The following is a 21,450-nucleotide window of genomic DNA, read 5'->3' as shown; positions in this document are numbered from 1 at the left end:
GGGCGTTCCCAAAATGGCTCTATCGACAATGGTGTCTTTCTAGATTCACGTGCTGGCTGCGCCATGTCATAGATATTCGCAATCTGTAATCGGGGTTGATTCGCGGTGTCAAATTTTTCAATTACTATTTCAAAATAATTGGTTAATTCGCGGGGCGAATTCACTATTAGTTGTGTAGCTGAACGATTCAATTTTCTGAATACAGAATATGCGTAGATTTGGCGGAGCGGAATCTAGTCCTATTATTAAACTGGTATTTCGCTTAGCGAAATAGGACTCAAATTTGTTTGATACACTTTATTGCTTTGGCGGAGCAAAATCTAGTTTAAGAGAGAGAGACAACTAATTTGAATTAAGAAAATGAGCAGAATGAAATGAATTAAAATAACTAAAATTGATCAACAATTTTATCACGACATTTTTATTCCCATTGCGGCAAGTCAAGATCACGAGACAACATGAACAGACAAAGTTATCAGGCACAGGATATAAACAAATTGTAAAACGTGAAAACTTAAGATTTGATCTTCAAACAAGAACTCAAATTATGACTAAATTAAATGGCGACGGAAAATTAACTAAATTAAATTTAACTTTATAACTTGATTTGCTGTACCAAATCATTAGCCCCAGAATGAAATGTACTACTGTACCACAAGGTAATTAAAAATAACAGGATTGGAAATTATCGGCCTCCTTGGGACAATTTTTCACTAACCAAAAATACAACAATCCAAGTTGGAACGTCTAAAATCCCTCTCAACAGTTGCAAATTTGTTCAATAATTTTTGCATTCGTTTTCCCCCAAATTGAAGCCATTTAGAAGTATTAGTGTTAATGAAATTTGCTTACGAAGTCGAGCAACTTTATGGAGCCTGCTTTAGAGCTGTAGTGATGAGAGCTGTAACAATTTGTAAGTTTGATGTTAATTTGTAAGTTTGATTTGTAATTTGATGTTTTCAGTCATCAGAGTTTCTCTCTCAATTGACGGAGGTTACAAGATACCAACGAAACTCATTCCCCAGGAAGATGGATCTGTACAAGCAATGCTTATCGTAGACACAAAGCAGTTCGGCTACCAGAGGGAAGACATTTCTGGTTACGTAAACTGCTCTGTAGATGTTACTCTGGCAGACGGGAAGCCCGAACTGACAAGTACAGAGACGGGTCAAAACTTCAGGTATCATTAACCAGAATTTCAACAAATAGTTAAATCTGACATAAGTGATTGGTAAAATGTCAGTTTCCATAGTTAGAACAGGTAGCAGATTTTAAAAAATCTGCTTGCTGCGTAAAACGTAAAACGTTCATTTTGCACACGACAATTGTTTTGATTTTGCTTATGCTCTTTTCCACAATAGCTGGTAACAAGGATCTCAATTGGACAGAAATGAACGGAACCTTAATTGATAAATAACTGAAAAAAATCCGTGCATTCCCGGGTTGACCTTTCTTGGGAACCATATCCAAGAATCATGTATGGTTCCATTCAGGCCATACAGAAAGTTCCAAGAATGATTGCCAAGATTTGCATGTAGACATTTTTCCGGCAAACTGAGGGTTTGGCATGCATGTATGGGTCAATTAAATCATATGAGTCTCAACAAGGTCACATCCATGGTTCAATAAATGAAGATTGAGAACATATATAAACTCTAGAGTGGTTTTCACCCAACAGCGCTTAAATAATGGTTTTCTAATTGAATCTAAGTATGTACAAAACTTGAAAAAAAGGTCAAAACGTCAACTTATAGTCTTTTCTAAGCAATTTTTAATTGAGGCAAAACGCTAGGTATACTAATGAGCATTTTTTTTCATTTGCGGCTTATTTTTATCGATTATTTTCTATCAAATTTTCTGGCTCATTCTGTTGTTGGTGTTTTAGAATGCAGAGTTCTATTGAATTTACCGAAATGTTAATTATGACATTCATAATACAGTCGATGATCGAGCCGGGCCGTAAAATTTTTACCCTTGGTGACAAAAATTGTTGACACGTGTTTCTGAAAAAAAAGTTTGAACGCTTTTTTTCTGTCATTTGTTATCGTATTGTCTATTCTGTTTGCAAGAATTTGTTATTTTATTTGGTTGTTTTGTATTCTTTGTAAAAACCTTGTAAAAACCGCAACATTCTTTTTCATATTCATTTTTCTTCTATACTAATTTCTGGATCGTACAAGAGTCTTCCAATATTATACACTCATATGCTTATTGAAAATCGTTATATACTCGTAGACAAGACGACGTTTGCAACAAAAAAATAGAAAACTGACAAGAGTACTTACTGAGAACATCCAGATATAAGTTTATCAGTTGTCTGTAAGCACCAGTAGGTTGTAGTCTAAGCAAAATCTGTTAAACTTCAACATGAAAATTTTGATTTCACAATCCAAATACTTGCTTGAATCCAAGGACGCAGGATAAAGCTGACAAATTTCACGTAGGATTCCACTTACCGTTGCTTACAGAAAATCTACAAGTATTATATCTGGATTTCCTCCTTAATTACTTTCGTCAATTCTCAAGAGTTCAGAACAATTAAACTTCTCTAAATTATAATTCGATTCGTGAGAAAATTAAGGGAAATAAAAAGCATGGTAATAAATATCACACAGATGCAGTTCATCGTGTATTTTTTAATTCGAATAATTATAATACAAAGGCTCTTACAATATTTTTCAAAGTAACCGTAGTTAAACGAGATTCCGGCAAAATTTGCTCTGCAAAGAATAAGACGGCTATCTTGAAGTTCAAAAACAGGACGGCTATCTTGAATATTTTCAAGATAGCCGTCCTATTTTTGCTTTTCAAGATAGCCGTCTTATTCTTGACAGAATTTTGCTGCGAAAATTTTACAGGAACCTTGGAAACCTACGGTTACTTTGAAAAAATTTGTAAGAATTTTGCAAGTTTTTGTATTATAACCATTCAAATAGAAAAATTACAAGCAAGTAGATGACGTTATCAACAGCGGTTATAGCAAAACGAGGCAGTCACTTTGCAATACTCTTGCAAAATTAAAATTATCACGTGAAAACACTGCAAAATTACCTTGGAAGAATTCTTACTATACTTTTTTGACGGCTAGAGAGACTGCTTTATGAAGCTCTTAAATGGGTACAACTAAACCAGAAATATACTGAAACTAAATAAGAGGACCCAAAAATTCTTCGAACAAACTACACAAAATAACGCGGACAACCGAAAAAGTGCGCTAAAGGAGGCACTACGAATAAAGGGTTGAAGTTTCAGCAATTAAACGACACGCATATTGACATTGTCAAAGAGAAGGGCACGTCAAAGAACTAACGTCTCAACTTTTCTCAAATTGGTTTCAGTTCTTGTTACGGAATTCATTCGTGAACCACCTATTCGTACCTAAAACAACTGCCCACTAATAACTAAAACAAGTGAGAAATAGAAAGCACGTCAATTTCTGAAACCGATAAAAAAAATAGTTTTATTGAGTTTTTAGACGTTTAATCGTAACAATCTCAACTCTTATTCCGATTTTTGCAACGGCTTCAAACATAAATTGTTTAAAAAGTGTCCCCATTACGAGCATCTACCAATACCGAACTAAAACTACTTTCAAAGAATGTGGCTGGCGCTTATGGGTGCCGCTTTGTATTAAATGCAGAAAGCGCTTAAATTTTGTGAAAATGGTTTCCACAAAGCAATTGAAAGCCTTAAAATGAAAAACCAGGATCGAATAAGTTCGAAAAGTTCTTACTTTCGGCTCTAAAGGCATTTCATAAAATTTTAATAATAATAATTAATTATAATAATAATTATTATTATTTGACGATTTAATATTTGGCGATAATAATAATTATTATTATTGACGCACTATTTGACGATTTAGTATTTTAAGATTACTAAAATGAGGTACTTTGCGGTTAAAAGCAGTTTTCACTTTTTAACTTCCAGTTTAAAAGTGAAAAACACTGCCAAGATTTTCCATATAAGGAACTGTCTTTTCGTCCTCAAATTTTGAGCGTATGTTTCACGCGCACAATGTATTAACATAGGAAAAGTGAAATCTAGCAATAAAAAAGAGTAAATTTACTCGAAAAATTGGTACTGGTAGATTGCCTGTAATGCCCTAGCTTGAAATTTTTTAATGAAATCTTCTTGCTAGTGACGCCGGGATCGTGTTAAGTGTTGTTCTGTTATGTCTAATGACAGTTATTTTCAGTTTAACTGTTTTTAAGTCGCCTGTAAAGATATCTATTTTCAGGTCAGCAAATGCTGTACAAACAATCGATTCGAAGCAGTTCGAACTTACAAGAGAGACTTTGGATAGAAACTATGGCTACTACAGTTGCATCGTATATGACAAAAACAACAACAAACATCACAGTGAGACAATAGCCATTGGAAGTAAGAACTAATTATATAATAAAAACAAGAGAGCTCGCCTAGTGCTGTTTAATTTTGCCTAGAAATATCACACATCCAACATTAAACTTGAAGGATATGTCATCACGATCCGCCGAGAGGCTATAAAAATGAGTCCATTTCTCCGAAATAACGTGCTTTTGATTTCTAATGCAATCACTCCAAGAAATATTAAACGAAGAAACGGAAAATGGTTTTTCTATATCGCCTGTTTTCCTTATATTTTTGTACAAAACAAACTGGAAATAAAAAATAGTTATTCATATGAATGAAATAAAATCCATGCATTTTTCTTATATTCAACAATTTACTGGTTTTACACTATATTACAAATTTACAAAAAAAAAATTTTCAAGGACATTTTTCTCTATTTTTTAGCTCAAAGAAAAAACAGCACAGATCAAATGCAGATATTTTTTTCCATTGATTTACAAAAATTCCACAGTATCAAAGAAACACATTTTTTTTGTAAAAACCCTACCTAATGATGTAAAATCACTGAAGTAAATAAAGTTGTTCGATCATTGCAAAAGTAGTTGTTTTTGAAAAAAAACCCAAAATTGTTGCGAAATAGCGGAACGAAACAAACGAAATTCCCTAGCATTCTCTTTTTTAAAAAAAACTGAAGAATCCAATCAACCAAAACTGTGTTTTGTGCTTAACAATAACCCAGGCTGAGGTCCCAGGCCGAAAGTCAATATGCCCGACCGAAATGAACGCACAAAAGGGGGTGTTGTGCGTTCAAAAATACAAGGTCTGGAAACACGAATGAACACACGATAGTCTGGACATAAGCAACTTTGAACGAACGAAAGTCTGAACATAGTGACCCTGGAGTGCACAAAAATTGTTTGAATGGAAACAAGAATGCCAAAGACTGATAATTTCGCGACTAGAATTATAGACCATTGCAAAACAAAATCAATCTTTAGTTACTGGGGGGCTGGCACCCCCTTCAACCAATACTTTCTTCGAGCACATTTTATTAATTTAACATGTAACAACTGCTGGGACACTTCATCACAACCATCAGCCTAAAATATCTATACTTAAATTGAATACATTATAAAAAAAACTTTTGTAAAACTTATATGAACTTATGTGAACTGGCGATAGGTCTGGACATAAACGCCCAAAAATTTGGCTATGCGCACTTGTGAACGCATGAAGAATGCACAAAAATTTCTGACTGCTCGAAAGTCTGGACATAGGTGTTTCTGATAGATTGATAGTCTGGAGATGAACATACAAATTATCAAAATTGAGCGCACGAGTTTTGGTTTGGAAGGCAACAAAGTCTGGTCATATGTGATTTTGAGCGAACGAAAGTCTGGACATAGGGACTTTTGAACGCACGAAATACGCAAAACTATTTTTGAACGCACGAAAGTCCGGACGTAGGTACATTCCGTCTGAAGCGGTCTGGAAATAGAAACATTTGTCTGAGATGGTCTGGACATATGAACTTTCAGTCTGAGACCTCAACTTGAGAAACAATTCGTAGTCGAGCGACACAAAAGACGGTTCATTTGTTTTTCAAAAGGCCCACACCGAAGTGAAAAATGACTCTTTTTTATAGTTAAACCTTCTCCTTTGCGCCTAAATTTTTTTGTTCGGACTCCGGGTTATTTTAAATATTTTCCATTTCTCTTCTTTGAGCCCCTATATTTTAGATTAGGTACAAAAAATTGTTATAGTAAGACATTCTCGTGGTTGAAAACAATTGACAAGCAGTACACTTCTTAAATCATTTCGTGTTAATGATCTTATAGATGTTTGGATATAAAAATATAGCATCAAAGCTTGCAGAAAGATGCTTGTTGCAGTGATTAATAAACTGCTGATCTATAAAAAAGACATCAAAAAGAGTTTAAAAAAATTTTGAATCTGAGCTCGTGTTGTTGTACCACTGAAGGAAAAATAAACCACAGTAGGTAAGTTGATTGAAAAGATCAGGCTTAGAAAGTAACAGACTTTTTTCGATAGTTTCATGAACAAGAGCCGTTTCCTTTCAACTATAATAGTTTTTGATCAGTAGCAAATATTATTCGTAAGAGCCGACCTTAAGAAAAGCACATTTAAACAAGCGCGACATTTACAGTGAAACAAAGATAAAATTCCTTCTGTCTAATTTTTTTAAACTTTGGTGCAAATTATGTTCATTGGAACGTAAAAAACGGAAAACTGATGATCTTTTTCCGGCTTTTCCAATTAACTCTGACATCAGAGCAGTGCCTAAAACTCGCATTCAAGAAATTTAGAAGTTTTCACAAATTAATGGAATATATTAAGTTTGAAAATTCCAACTATCGGTTTTTTCTACAAAAATTGTTATCCATCTTACACTTTTTGCCCGGAAAACTCTTCATATCACTGATCGTAAAATATACAAAAACAAAAAATAGTGTTTGGTCTCTGTTGAAAACGATTCGCTGGAATTAATTTTAGTTGAAAAATTTCATACAAAAAAAATTGTATATTTTTTCACTTTTTACTGTTTTTGTGCCGATCTCAATAAAAATTGGCAAAGGCAAAAAAATTTTGTTTGTTTCAAGTCTTTTTGCTTTTTGCTCCAATAAGTATAAAAGCGAAAAAACAAGAAATTGAATCTGCTAAAAAGCGACATTTTGATTAAAAATAATCATGTTTATGCCAAAAGATGAGAATAAAGCCAAGCAGCAAAGAATTAGATAAAAAACACATAGATGGAACAAGTTCAAAGTCGCCGGCAGCCAACTGTTTACATGTCTTGGCATGAGGCATCAATTTTCGTTTATTTACCTGAACTGACACTCAACTGATTAATAAACGTATGAGAACATTAGTCAGAGATCAAAATTTTTATTTAGAGACAGTCAGCAATAATTGCTGATCTATAAAAAAATATCCGCAAGAGTTACCAAATTTTGAGCCTGAGCTCGCGTTGGTGCACCCATGAAGCAAAAACTAACCACAGAATGTAAATTCATTGAAAACATAACGCTCAGAGAGGAACATTTTTTACTTGATACTTTCGTGAACAAGAGCCGTTTCCTTTCAACTAAAATAATTTTTTGATCCGTAGCAAATATTTTTCATAAGAGCCGACAGGGTAATTATAAAAAAAGAAGCACATTTGAACAAGTGCGATATTTACGGTGAAACAAAGGTAAAAATTAATTCCTTCTAATAATTTCGTTTTCAAATTTAGTGCAAACTCTGTTTACTGGAACATATAAATCAGAAAACTGATGAATTTTTCGGGCTCCTCTGATTAAGTCTGACATCAGAGCAGCGATTAAAACTCGCATTCAAGATTTTTTTCACAACATGATAGAAAAAATTGAGTTTGAAATTTCTTAGAAATTCGGTTTTTTTCTACAAAATTTGTTACGCATCTTACACTATTTTTGCCTTGAAAAGTCTTCTTATCACTGATTGCAAAATATACATAAACAAAATATTGTTTTTTTAGTGTCTGCTGAAAACGGTTAGCTGGAATTAATTTTAGTTGAAAAGTATCGTAAAAAATGTTTTTGTATATTTTCTCGCGTTTTACTGTTTTTTTGCCAATCTCAATTAAAATTGGCAAATGTGAAAAAAAACTTGTACGTTTCAATTCTTTTTGCTCCGACAATGGTAAAAGCCAAGAAACAAGAAATTGAATCTGCTAAAAAGCGACAATTTGATTAAAAATAATCATGATTATGCTAAAAGAAGATAATAAAGCCAAGCAGCAAGGAAATAGACAAAAAACACATGGATTGAACAAGTTCACAGTCGCAGGCAGTCAATGTTTTACTTGTCTTGGCATGAGGCATCAATTTTCGTTTCTTTACATGAACTGACACTCAAGTGATTATTGAATTTTTGAAAACATTAGTCAGAAAGCAACAAAAATATTTGGAGACAATCAACAAAAATTGCTGATCTATAAAAACGATATCGGAGAGAGTTAACGAATTTGGAGCCTGAGCGCGAGTTGGTGCACCTTTGAAGCAAAACTCTACCACAAAATTTAAGTTCATTGAAAAGATCAGGCTCAGAAAGTAACAAACTTTTGCTTGATACTTTCGTGAACAAGAGCCGTTTCCTTTCAACTGTAATAAATTTGTGATCAATTGCAAATGTTTTTCATAAGAGCCGACAGGGATCTTATAAGAATGAAAGCACATTCAAACAAGTGCTACATTTACAGTGAAACAAAGATAAAAACTGATTCCTAATAATTTCCATTTTTCAATTCAGTGCAAACTATGTTTACTGGAACATAAAAATCGGAAAACTGATGATTTTTCCCCGGCTCTTCCGATTAACTCTGACATCAGAGCAGCGATTAAAACTCGCATTCAAGAGCTTTACAAGTTTTCACAAATTGATAGGAAAAATTGAGGTTGAAATTTCTCAGAAATGCGGTTTTTTCTACAAAATTTAGTTTCTGGACTCTGTTGAAAACGATAGGCTGGATATAATTTCAGTAGAAAAATTTCATACAAAAAATTGTATATTTTCTTACTTTTTATTGTTTATACTGCCAATCTCGATTAAAATTGGTAAAACGCAAAAAAAAATGTTTTACTCAAGTTGTTTTGCTCTGCTTAGGTTAAAGGTGAAGAAACAGATGTTAAACATACTCACAATCGCAAAACAAAAATCTCATTATTCAAAAGGGACTAATCTCTCATATTGAAAGTTTGATTTTGTCAGCAATAAGAATGTCGAATTCATAATTAACTCGAACAAAACATGCAGTGGTTTATAGAAATAAACTGAAATATAAAGATCTGCAGATTTTGAGTACGATTTTGTTTTTTACGGTTTATGTTTTTTGTCATCGCTCACATCTTCAAGTTTTGCGCAAACAATTGCATTCTCCTATCTAATATGAACAAGCAATCGTTAGGTGCATTTTTCTTTTCTGAAAAAAATCCAAATTGTAATTAAAATCGGAAAACTATATACAAATTCTCTCTATTTTTGTCTGATTTCAATCCTATATTTATTATTGCAATACCAAAGTATTTGGCCTAAAATGGAAAAGGCAAATTTATAAAAAAAATTGAGAGTTTTGCCAGTTAATCTGCTATTAAACTGGTATCAATAGTATCAGTACAATAGAATCAATCTGAAAACCGTAGAAATTATAAGAAGACGGATCTGCTAAAATGCTCGATTTTGATATGAAATAATCATGATTATGCGAATAGATGAAAATAATTCCAAGCCGCAAGGAAATAGATAAAAAGCACATGGACGGAACAAGGACACGTTCAAAGTCGCAGGCTGCCATTTTTTACATGTCTTGGCAGGAGGCATCAATTTTCGTTTCACTGCATGAACTGGCCCTCAAGTCTTAGTCAGTTCTGATTCAGTAATTATGCAACTTTTGGATCTGTACTGCATTATGTCACTTCTTAATATTGGCATGTATTGAATCAGGTTTTAAGCCCTGGCAAGACATGAGTCAGATCTTGGCTAAGACTTCTCAACTCACGAGCAAGTCTTGGCCAATACTTGACAAATCTTAAGCTAGTTTTGGGAAAGATTTGACACGTTTTGGCCAAAACTTGCACATGACTCAACAATTTTTATGGGAAGTATTGATCACAGTTTTTAATGTTGGTTTTCTTTCGTTTCGCAATGAAAACAAAGACGCTAATTAAAATGGTGTGCTTTCAAAACACTCCAGAGTGACAAAAAAGCAAAATTTCGAAAAAAGCGAAAAAATTCTAGCATCTCTCAAGTTTACTGGTCATGGTCAATCATTTCTGCCCATTGACAAAAGATTGGCTTCTGCGTGAATATAAGAACTTATTAAGTAACTAGATGCCCAAGTCTGTAATATCTTGATCAGATTAACAAATCTTTTAAATAATTTGAAGAAACTAGGCTAAATCTTGAAATGCAACAATTACAAATAATGCCTTCCTGAAAAATGTACTTTGTTTAATATTTGCTCAAAATTCAACACTTGTGAAATCGCAGTCAAGACTTGACTGAAAACTTGCCTACTCTTGGCTCAGATTGGAATCAATACTTGTCGAGTCTTGGTCAGGACCTGACTTCGACTTGACAAGTCTCGAGCAAAACTTGAAAAATCCTGATTCTTGAAAAAAGATGTGATCAGTGCTGATTTGTCAATAAAAACGCGGTGTTTCACCTGAGAAATACTGATCGATACTTGATAATCGTTCTGGGTGGGTACTCCGGTTGAAAAAATGGGTCCAGACTTTTTATTAAAGTTACACAACCTTCGCGAAACTCATATTTCAAGATTGAAAGGAGTGCATAAATACTTAAGAAAGAAATTTTGAGATATAGCAACTAATTAATATGACTAATTAATTCTTTCATTTAACTAAACCTATCTAAAGACGACGGCCGTTCTCCAAAATACAAAAATGTCAACAATTTGCGTAATGAGCTCTTTTGTACTAAAAACCTCAGTGAAATGTGGAGAAGAAAGTAGGGATAAACCAATTACAACGCGAACATAATAATAATAATAATAATATTAATAATAAATAATAATAATAATAATATTACCTAGATTAACAATAATAATGAAAATAATAATAAAAATAATAATAATTGTAATAGCAATAATATTAATAATACTGATGATAAAAATAACAAAAACAATAATAATAATAATAATAATAATAATAATAATAATAATAAAAATAATAATAATAATCCTAGCTAATCCAATACCTTCAGCTAATCCAATACCAATAAAAAACATTAGATATCAAACATTAGATATCCAAATGTTTTATTATCACCGATGTTTATTTAGGAGGGCATTAAGACCTGTCTTTGTTCAATTTTTTACGCAGTTACAAAAAAACGATAAATAGAGCCTACAAATTTGTTCTGGGTGGGTACTCTGATTGAAAAAATGGGTCCCGACTTTTTAAAAAGTTACATAGCCTTCGCGAAACTCATATTTAAACCTTGAAACGTGAGTTTATTTCCTTAAGAAAGAAATTTTGAGATATAGCGTCTAATTAATAAAACTAACTACTTCTTTCATTTAACAAAGCCTATTTAAAGACCATGGCCGGTCTTCAAAATACAAAAATCTCAACAATTTTTTTAATGAGCTCCTTTGTACTAAAAATTTTTGGGGAACTGTGGAGGAAAAAATACGGATAATTCAATTATAACGCGAATATACAAATAAAAATGGTGATAATAGTATTATTATAATAATAATGATAATAATATTAATATTAATGATAATAATAATAATAATATTAATAAAAATAAAAATAATAATAATAATAATAATAATAATAAATATAATTAGACTAATAATAATTGTAACAGTAGTTCTATTAAAAAGAATAACAAAAAAATAATAAAAACAATATTAATAATAATCATAACATTTACTATTATTGTTATTATTATTATTATTATTATTATTATTATTATTATTATTATTATTATTAATATTATTATTATTATTATTATTATTATTATTATTATTATTATTATTCTTATTATTATTATTATTATTATTATTATTATTATTATTATTATTATTATTATTATTATTACTATTATTATTATTATTAATATTATTATTATTATTATTATTATTATTATTATTATTATTATTATTATTATTATTATTATTATTATTATTTTTATTATTATTATTATTATTATTATTATTATTATTATTATTATTATTATTATTATTATTATTATTATTATTATTATTATTATTATTATTATTATTATTATTATTACTATTACTATTATTATTATTATTATTATTATTATTATTATTATTATGATTATTATTATTATTATTATTATTATTATTATTATTATTATTATTATTATTATTATTATTATTATTCTTATTATTATTATTATTATTATTATTATTATTATTATTATTATTATTATTATTATTATTATTATTTTTATTATTATTATTATTAATACTATTATTATTATTATTATTATTATTATTATTATTATTATTATTATTATTATTATTATTATTATTTTTACTATTATTATAATAACAATGATAATAATAATAACATTACTAACAGTTCATTTTTTCCAAAATATTTTTTCGCGATCAGCTATTCGTACACTCGATCGAAATACAAAAGAATTGCACCGTTAGATCATCAGTTGGTCTATTTTCAGGTGTATCACTTCTATTAAAAAAACTTTAATGAAAAATGTATTCTTAATGAAAAAGTATTTTTCATTAAGAATACAAATATGCACTATTTTCAGTGGTGCTTAGTTCAACTTTGACTTAATTTCTCAATGAAACTTTCAATTAACCCATATCCCATAAACATAGATAAAAAATTTATATCGGAAAATTATTTTTGTCAGAGCAACCATTTTGATTCCATAACAGACTTAGAGTGATTTTCAGAAAAGCTCTGCAAACATGTTCCTACCAATGTACCAGTATACTAAATTAAAATAGACTGAACGATATATCAGTCAAGGATAAAGTTGAGCCAAGCAGACTCAGTAATGTGCTTTCGCAAATAAAGTTTGGACCCCGCTCATCTTCATTTTTGGTATAATTGTCTAACAAATCAGGGACAGATAGAAAACTCACAAAAATTCAAGTACTTTTCAAAAAACTCGGTGTATAAACAAAAAACATTGCCTCTAACGGAAATACTTCAGTGGAGTAAAACGAAGCCGCATTATATTTATGAAATCTGCCATTACTAAATAAGCGAGGCCAGACGAACAACAAAATCAAACAACAACAACAACAACAACAACAACAACAACAACAAAAATTATATGAATCCAAAACTTTATGTCCATTTTTTAAAATGCCCCTCAAAATGTTCTCCATCTTTGAATGCTAATATTGGGATATGAGATCTCTCATTAATGAGACTAGGTAAAGAGTTGACAAAGAAAGAGAAAGGGGGAAAAATTAAGAAATACTTTGGATTTTTTGAACAATTATGTTCACAGTCATGAAAGCCAAAAAAAGTAAGCTAAAAAGTAAAAAAAGTTAGCTAAAAAGTAAAAATAATAAATAGGATTGTTTATTCGTCCAAAAGAAAGCCTTGAGACATTTAATTGTCGAAAAACTTCAAAAACAGACAAAAATCAAAAATAATTTACTGTTTATTTGCAAAAAAACCAACTTCGAAGCTAGTGAACTCATAGCGAAATCTTTAAAAGCTTTGGATGTTGTATATTTTTGCGTGCTCCAACACAGATAATGTAATATGTGACCTGTAATTAACGAGACTAAGTGACAAGTACACACACAAAAAAAAAACATAAATGCGATGTTAAAAAGTGTTTGTTTTGAAAAAAAAATTTCAAAGTCATGAAAGCCATCAGCAATCTCTTCAAATCAGAAAATAGGCTTATCTAATTTTTCGTGAAAAGTCAATGAGATCTGGCATTCTCCAGGAATTTTCATACGACTAAAAGAGAAATTGAAAACCACAGTTAAATACAAAAGAAAAAAAAGTTCAACTAAACTCTTCGTGAAAGTGGTGTCGAAGCGGTTAGAACCGTAACCAGTACCTTTTAAGATTTTGATGTGTTCAATTGCGTTTTATTTTGAACAGCAGTGATGTGTTATGTGAATTCTCAATAGTGTGACAACATGAAAAAAAAAAACGAGAACGAGGCGTGAAAAATGAGGGAATGCATAAAAGTCAAGAAAATTGTGAAACCTGGTAGTATCAAAGCTACAAAACCATAACTTAACGCCTAAAACCGCATTAACGATTGATTTTTATTTCAGTAGAAAGAAGAAGCATTCTTTGTTTGCTGACACTAAGCTACAAGTTGACCAATTAAGAGAAAACTAATGGCAAATTTCAAAAAGCCTTAGTTTATTTAAAAATCATATGGTTATAAAAGTGAGAACGACCACAAGCTTTCGATTGAAAAAATAGATACATTCATTTTGAACTGCCATAGAAGCCAATTGGATTTTCCATCACTAAGCTTTGAATTGAATTGTTCTTTTTTTTCAATTAACATAAAATGATCGAATTTTTTTAAAAAAAAGTGACTGATTACAATCGGAGTTATTTTTGGATTGTAACAGTCAAAGGTTGGACCAAAACTAGCCTTGTAAATGGTGTTTGTCCATTGTTAACACTTAATTGTTTCAAATGTTATTGATATTGATAATTTGTAAGAAAAAAAAACAAAAATAAGTGCCACGTGTTTGATAATCATCAAGAAAAGGTTGCAAAAAACGACAAAACTTTAATTCCAGAGCACTCTCAGTGGAAGTGGAAGTAAAACTAGCCCCCTTGGGAGTTTACATAGACTTTTTAGTGGTTTGTGGGTGTGTACTTCCGGCTAATATAGTCAAATTGGATTAAAAAAAACTTATTTCGTGCAATATTTGATGAAAAAGGCTGAAATTTGAAATATTTAGCCAAAATTTTAGCCGAAATTTTTAATCAAAATAGTCAACAATCCTTTTTTGTCTTTTGAAATCAAATCAACAACACTATTGTTAACACCTTTAAAATATTTCAACGAAAATAAAAAAAATTTAAGCAAAACGTCCAGAAAATGTGAATAAAAACAACGCAAATCAGTCTCAAAAATAACAAAAATTTAAACCTTGATTATCCGCTCTGGAAAACAAAATTCAAAAAAAAATCTTTATAATTCCATAGTCTACGCTGGATGAGCTTTTTAATGATACCACTAACAACTCTCTACGATGAATATATCATCGGTCAAAGTTGAAAAAAAAACCATTTGACTATATAGTATCCCCTCCCCTCAAGAGGGGTCGGAACAATGAGTGTCTAATTAGCTGAAAAAAATATCGAATGACTCATAAGTTTATTAATATATCACTTGCATGTAGCCATTTTGTAGTCAATGGCTATTATTGTTGAACTTCAGGAGAAGCATTATTAATGGAGAGGCAGCGCCCAAATTAAGACAGCTTGCAAATTTGCCATAACTACTCCACACTTTCTATATCTTTTTAAATCTTAAAACCAATTCTATCTTGGCTCATCCCGATGATGCCGAATTTTTGTTAAGATGACAATAGACGAGACTACGGAAAAACAAGGTGCTTTTGTCGTTTTTGCTGGTAGTAGAATGTGATACCGCTTATTTCTTTTTTAAAAAAAAAAAACAAATAATTCTCAACCAAGGTTCCATCTTGTAGCTTGACAACCAATATTTATCAATAAATTTAGGAGCCCCGAACCCTGGTGAATCAACAAAAACCGCTCTGATAATTGCCGAGTCTAGAAAGGGCGTGTTGGGTTTTACTGAAATGAGCGAATACGACTGGGGTCACCCCAAAGCTACCATCACGTGGTACCACCGTCGGAACAACCACAACGTTCAAGTGGAAGAAAACGAGCGAATCTCATTTAGTCGAAACATGACAGAATTGCAAATCACAGATGCAATCAAAAGTGACTCTGGTGTGTATTACTGCTGGATTCAGAATGATTTTGGACAGGAAATTCTCACATTTACCGTCACAGTCATAGGTAGGCCCAAATTCGACAAATTTTTATATAGAATTTTTTGCACTTTTTATCGTTTGTAAAAGAACGTTTCTTGTTGCTTTGGGGCGCGAGAAATGTCATTCGTAAGTCTATACAGACATGAGCGATATTTTTTCGATTAAACTAAGAATTATAGTTTTGGTTTTGAAATGTTCTTTTTTGTAAAAATTATATGAACGAGTGTAGAGAGCATTAAAAAAATGGAAGCAGAATTTTTCGGTGACAAAATGATCCTTGTTCCAGATAAATACCTGGCTGTGTGGCCCTTCTTTGGACTAGTTTTGGAGGTTGTGTTCTTCGCAGTTGCAATCATCATTTACGAGAAACACTCAAACGTAAGTACTCATGCTCAACACACCCATTTCAAAACTATTTTTTAGCGTATATTGTTCTCATTCATTACACATTTCGTTTGACGTTAGTGTTCTCATAAAAGTGACGTCCATGAGGCATGCAAAAGAAGCAGCCATATCCCTAGTCTGAAGCTCCACTTATGAAAAGAACGTCTTCGACATATATTGCTTGTGAAAAGACTTTGGCTCGGATTTAGTCGTTGTCCTCGACTTCGATTGAAACCAAATTGATCATCCATGACTGAGGCTTGACAATATATAATGTCCTTTGGGTAGGTTGAGAGGACAGAGGACAAGCTCGAATAAGCAAGAATTTTTTTTGAAAGACTCAGTTTTGAATAAGAAGACATTGACGCGACTTAATTAAGAGATTTAAAAAAGAATTAATATTGGCTTTATTAGTGTCCTCGGCAATGTAATATTGTCAATATTTACCCCCACCTGGAATTATTAAATCTTTTGATTAAGTCGAGCTCCAAACTAGGGATCGAAAAGATCAAACCGAGGATTAGGCCACGCTAAAAAAGAAAAAAATCCGGACCCAAATGAGGGCATCGTGAGTTCAGACATTGGCAATTTTGAATGCACGAAAACCTGAACACAGGGTTACGTGAGCGTACGGACAACTTATTTTCCAATTTAAAAAAGCGCTCAAAAACTATCGATGACTCAGTGTTGTTTCTGCATTCTTGGCAGAGTGCTGATTCAATTGAAAGCTTTCAAAGAAGGATACTTCAAAGCACTCGAGTACAAAAAAGGCGAAATTTTGAACTAAGAGTTGCATTCAGAAGAGAATTCTGCCTTGTATTGGACAAGCTTTTTCCAGAATTGTAGAACCCTACTGAAATTAAGAACAACAAGGAGTCTCGGTAATGTGAGTTCGCTCATAAAGTTTTGACCCCGCTCATCTATTTTTTTCACTAAATTGTATACCAAAAAAAGAGATTTAAAAAAAACTAACATATTGTTCAAAAAACTACTAAAGGAATAAAAACAATCTACTATAAAAATCTACCTTAGAGGGCCGATGAAACCTGTCATTAATATGACCACCAGAAAAGACGGCGATAAAATCAAAAAATTGCAAATATTATTTACGAACAAAACTCATTGTCTTTTTTTAAAATCATTAATAACCAAATCAAAATGGCATCAGATGAAACTTATTGCGAAGAAGTTTAACTTGTACTTCATTTGAAAAAAATATGGGACTTTTCCACTACGGGACTTGGTAACAAGTCGACAAGAATTGAGCAAAGAGCAAAATTTAATAGAATGTTGCTCTTTTTGAGAAGAATTAATGTCAAACTGATTTGAAACATTAAGCATAAACTAAAATCAGTTAGAGATTCAATTGTTTCTCCATAGAGAGTGAGGTGAGTGAGACCTTTCATTATCCAGGATATGTCATACGACTACAAAAAACTTGAACAAAATAGGCACACAAACAAAATTCAAAATTTGCACAAAAACGGTGTCCCAGCCAATTAAACATTACGCTGCTCCCTAAGGACATTAACAGAATTTGATTGCGTTATTTTTAAATGGACAGAGGACCGCGCATTATTTTGATACTGTGAAAACAAAACATAAACCTAACGAAATGGGCGGAGTTTCCTTGTATGGACACTTTTTTCAAGAAATGTACAACGCTACTGAAATTAAGAAGAATAAGGAGGCTCAATATTGTGCGTTTGCGCATAAATTTCCGAGGCTGCTCATCTACATTCTTCACTAAATTTTCAACCAAAAGAGAAAGAGGTTTTAAAAAATGAACATATCGTTCGACAAAACGCTTAATGAGTAAACCAAACCTTTTTGAAGGGCAGATGAGATCTGCCATTAACATGACTACCAGGAAAAATGGCGAAGAAAATGAATAAATTTAAATATAATTAATTACGTCCAAACTCGTTGTAAATTTTTTTAGAACCATTATAAACCAAATCAAAATGGTATCAATTAATACTTATTGTAAAGACGATTAACCTGTACCTCATTAGAGACAAACATGGAAAACTTCCTCAATGTGACTTGGTGACAAGTTGACAAGAGATGAGCAAAGAGCAAAAACCATTAAAATGTGCTTTTTGAGAAGAATTAATGTCAAACTTATTAGAAACGTTATGCATCAATTGAAACCATTGAGTGATTCTTTTGTTCCACCATAGAGTATGAGCGAGACTTTTCATTATCCAGGATATGTCATACGACTACGAAAAAAACGACCAAAACATAGAATTTGCACCAAACGGTGTCCCAAGCAATTAATAATTAAGCTGTTTACTAAGGACATTAACAGCTAGCTTCTGATTGCATTTTTTTTTAAATTTGCAGAGAACTGCCCAGTGTTTTGATACAAAATAAAAAAAACACAAAATTACAAAAATGAGCAAAATTGCCTTGTAATGGATAGTTTTTTCTCTGAATTGAAGAAACAAACTAAAATTACGAACAACAAGGAGGCTGGGTAATCTGCGTTTACACATAAAGTTCGGATCCCGATTGTCTACATTTTTTACTATCTTGTCTGCATATAAAAACTTACCTATTATTCAGCAAATTACTGATTGAAGAAAAACAATGTACTTTAGGGGGCCGATGAGACCTGTCATTAATATGAATAACAGAAAAGACGGAGATAAAATCAAATAAATACAAAAACCCAGCAGAGTCTTAGCTCAGTAGATGTAATAAATGTCACGGAGGGATTCAAATCTAGTGAAGTCTCTGGCGTGCCGATCTATTCTTTTCTCAGAGTGACAATGTCATCAAAACGAGAAATTATTAGCGAGAAGTCTCTAAAGTACAAACTGATGAGAATAAACCATGATGATGATTTTAACTCGTTCCTTTGATAGACAGTTTTGAACATGACTAACCAAACTAGTAATTTGATTAAGAAATGCTTGCGTGATTTTGTGTATTCATGCGTTCTCAGAAATCTTTGTGGTTTAAAACTTTTCAAGTTGATCTTTGCACAATTAATTTTGCTCAATTGTAAGTTTGCCAAAAAACATTGAATTATAAAGAACCTTTTTTCAACTGTTGCAGTGAGTGATTTAGTTCTTTCAGGTTTTAATTGTGACTAAAGTAAAACTCATTTTTTACCTCGACTCGTATAAAAAGTGAAAACGTATCTCATGACTTTTCAGGATGCATCCGGGGTTCCTGCATGATCTTGGCATGGTTGCCAAGAGGACCTTGTATGATATTTCAATGGCTGCAAAGACATCCATGATGGGTTTTTCATGTTTGCCTAGAACACCATGAACAAACCTCGTTTTTTACCCCAACTGGTAAAAAAAAGTTGAAAACGTACCTGTTGACATTTCAGGAGGCATCTAGGGTTCCGTCATTATAACCGCAACTTATTTTTGGCAACTTTAGTTCCGTCATTATTTTTGGGGTAAAAAACGAGTTCTGTTCAGTATGTTCTTGTGTTCTTGGGAACCATGAAAAACCCATCATGTATTTCATGGCAACCATTGAAATGCCATAAATGGTTTTCTTGGCAACCATGCGAAGATCATGCAGGAAATTTTTCATGGCCTCTATGGTACCATATATGGTTCTTGGATATGGTTGCCAAGAAAGGTCAACCCGGGCTAGCAATAGTCATTTTTGCATTTAAAAAACTATTTAAAAAATCCATAGCATTGTTAAAAACTTGAAATTTACTCAACTGAAATTTTTTGAAGAGGTAATTTCTTTTCAACAACTGTTGATCTAAAAATTTTGTCGTAGGAAAATATGACTGCGCGTAACAAAATTTTAATTTTGTCAACAGTTATTTCGATATCAAACAGTGCAGAGAAAATATATCCGAGAAAATTTAACAGAGGGTAATCTTATACGCCATTTTCGACTTCGTCTACCTTTATCATTTGTAAGAACTCTAATGGACTTTTCTTGAATAAAAAACTTAGAAAAGTTCAAACTATGGCCGCATAAATTCTTCAAAGGCTCTCCTTGTTTTTTGTTCTTGAAGCTTTTTGATTAAATTACATACAGATAGAGCGATTCAGTATCTTTGCATTGGCTTTGAGGGCCAATTTTTGTCAAAAATTCATAACAAGAGAAAGTTGAGAAATTATAGAGTTGTAAAATAATATCAACGCCGTCTAACACAAGGCGGTTTTTCAATTTAGATTATTTAATTATCATCTCAATTGCTAAGAACGAACTTTTGTTCAGTTAAAAATAAACTGTCAATTTTTGCCCCTGTGCAGATGAAAAATTCATTTATTTATACATTTGGAGAATTGGGTTATGAATTTGACGCCAAGTCAACCAGTTTGTTTATTCTTTTCAATAAAATCATCTGTATTTTGTTCAAATTAATTTTTTTCAAAAACTTTATCATAGAAAATAGTCTTGTAAAAATGAATAGAATATATTAAGTAAACTTTGGCCTTGTTACAAACATTTTTTTATTATCTACCTTGAGTTTCTTTAAGTCCTTTAAAAAATCATTTATCTGAAATGGAAGTTATATAGCAATCCATTTTTTAATACTATTACTGAATGAAAAATTTCCTTGTTCAATTATTAACCAAATTTGGAATATCCGTTGCCATTTTGAGCTCAATTTTGATCTTCAGTTATAGGTCAAAAAGTTGCTGTCGCTATTTGAGCTCTTAATAAACAATTTCCCCAATTTTTAGGAACTGGATTTTTACCACTACAATGCAGTTTAATTACATCTGAGATATTTACGTTTATGACACTTTACCTAATCCATTCTCAGATTTCCTTGTGCTGAAGTCCTCTCAGCTGAAGTCTATTTTTGTTTCAGAAGCCAAGAAACAGACACTGAAGACAACTTCTAATAGAGCCTTGATCGACCATTATGAAAACTGCCTTTTCCATCTTTAATGCAAAGCATAAATACCCAGTTATCATTTTGTTTACAACTATCATTATTATCTCAATTTCATTATTATTGCAAATTTCAAGATGAAAGATTTGTATTACTTACAATTTGTGATTAAAAATGGGCTAATAGAAAATAAAACTTGGTCTCCGAAAGACCAATATGATGGGGTATCCCTGAGGTTGGTAGCAGAGCAAATCAGCTCTGAATCAGTCTCCAGACATTTTTTTTCTAGGTGGCCAGTATTTAATGTATTTGTTCTGGTCCCAATTTACATTGGCTGGACTTGATTTTTGAGTAAAATTTACTGGAT

At 31.8% G+C, this 21,450-nt stretch overlaps 1 protein-coding gene across 1 annotated transcript in view; it reads left to right on the top strand.

Moving 5' to 3' along the window:
* LOC142339890 (uncharacterized) overlaps positions 1-21,244 on the top strand; it is a 34,085-nt gene extending 12,841 nt beyond the window's left edge. The window contains exons 3-7 of the mRNA XM_075390218.1: positions 964-1,180; positions 4,241-4,383; positions 15,588-15,890; positions 16,152-16,243; positions 21,060-21,244. Coding sequence (XP_075246333.1) covers positions 964-1,180; positions 4,241-4,383; positions 15,588-15,890; positions 16,152-16,243; positions 21,060-21,080 — 776 coding nt within the window. The 3' untranslated portion in view covers positions 21,081-21,244. The remainder of the gene's footprint in view (positions 1-963; positions 1,181-4,240; positions 4,384-15,587; positions 15,891-16,151; positions 16,244-21,059) is intronic.
* The last annotated feature ends 206 nt before the right edge of the window (positions 21,245-21,450 follow it).

This window comes from Convolutriloba macropyga, chromosome 5 (genome assembly GCF_964194025.1).
Source record: "Convolutriloba macropyga chromosome 5, txConMacr16.3, whole genome shotgun sequence".
NCBI lineage: Eukaryota > Metazoa > Xenacoelomorpha > Acoela > Convolutidae > Convolutriloba > Convolutriloba macropyga.
This window is presented reverse-complemented; position numbering and strand designations above follow the sequence as displayed.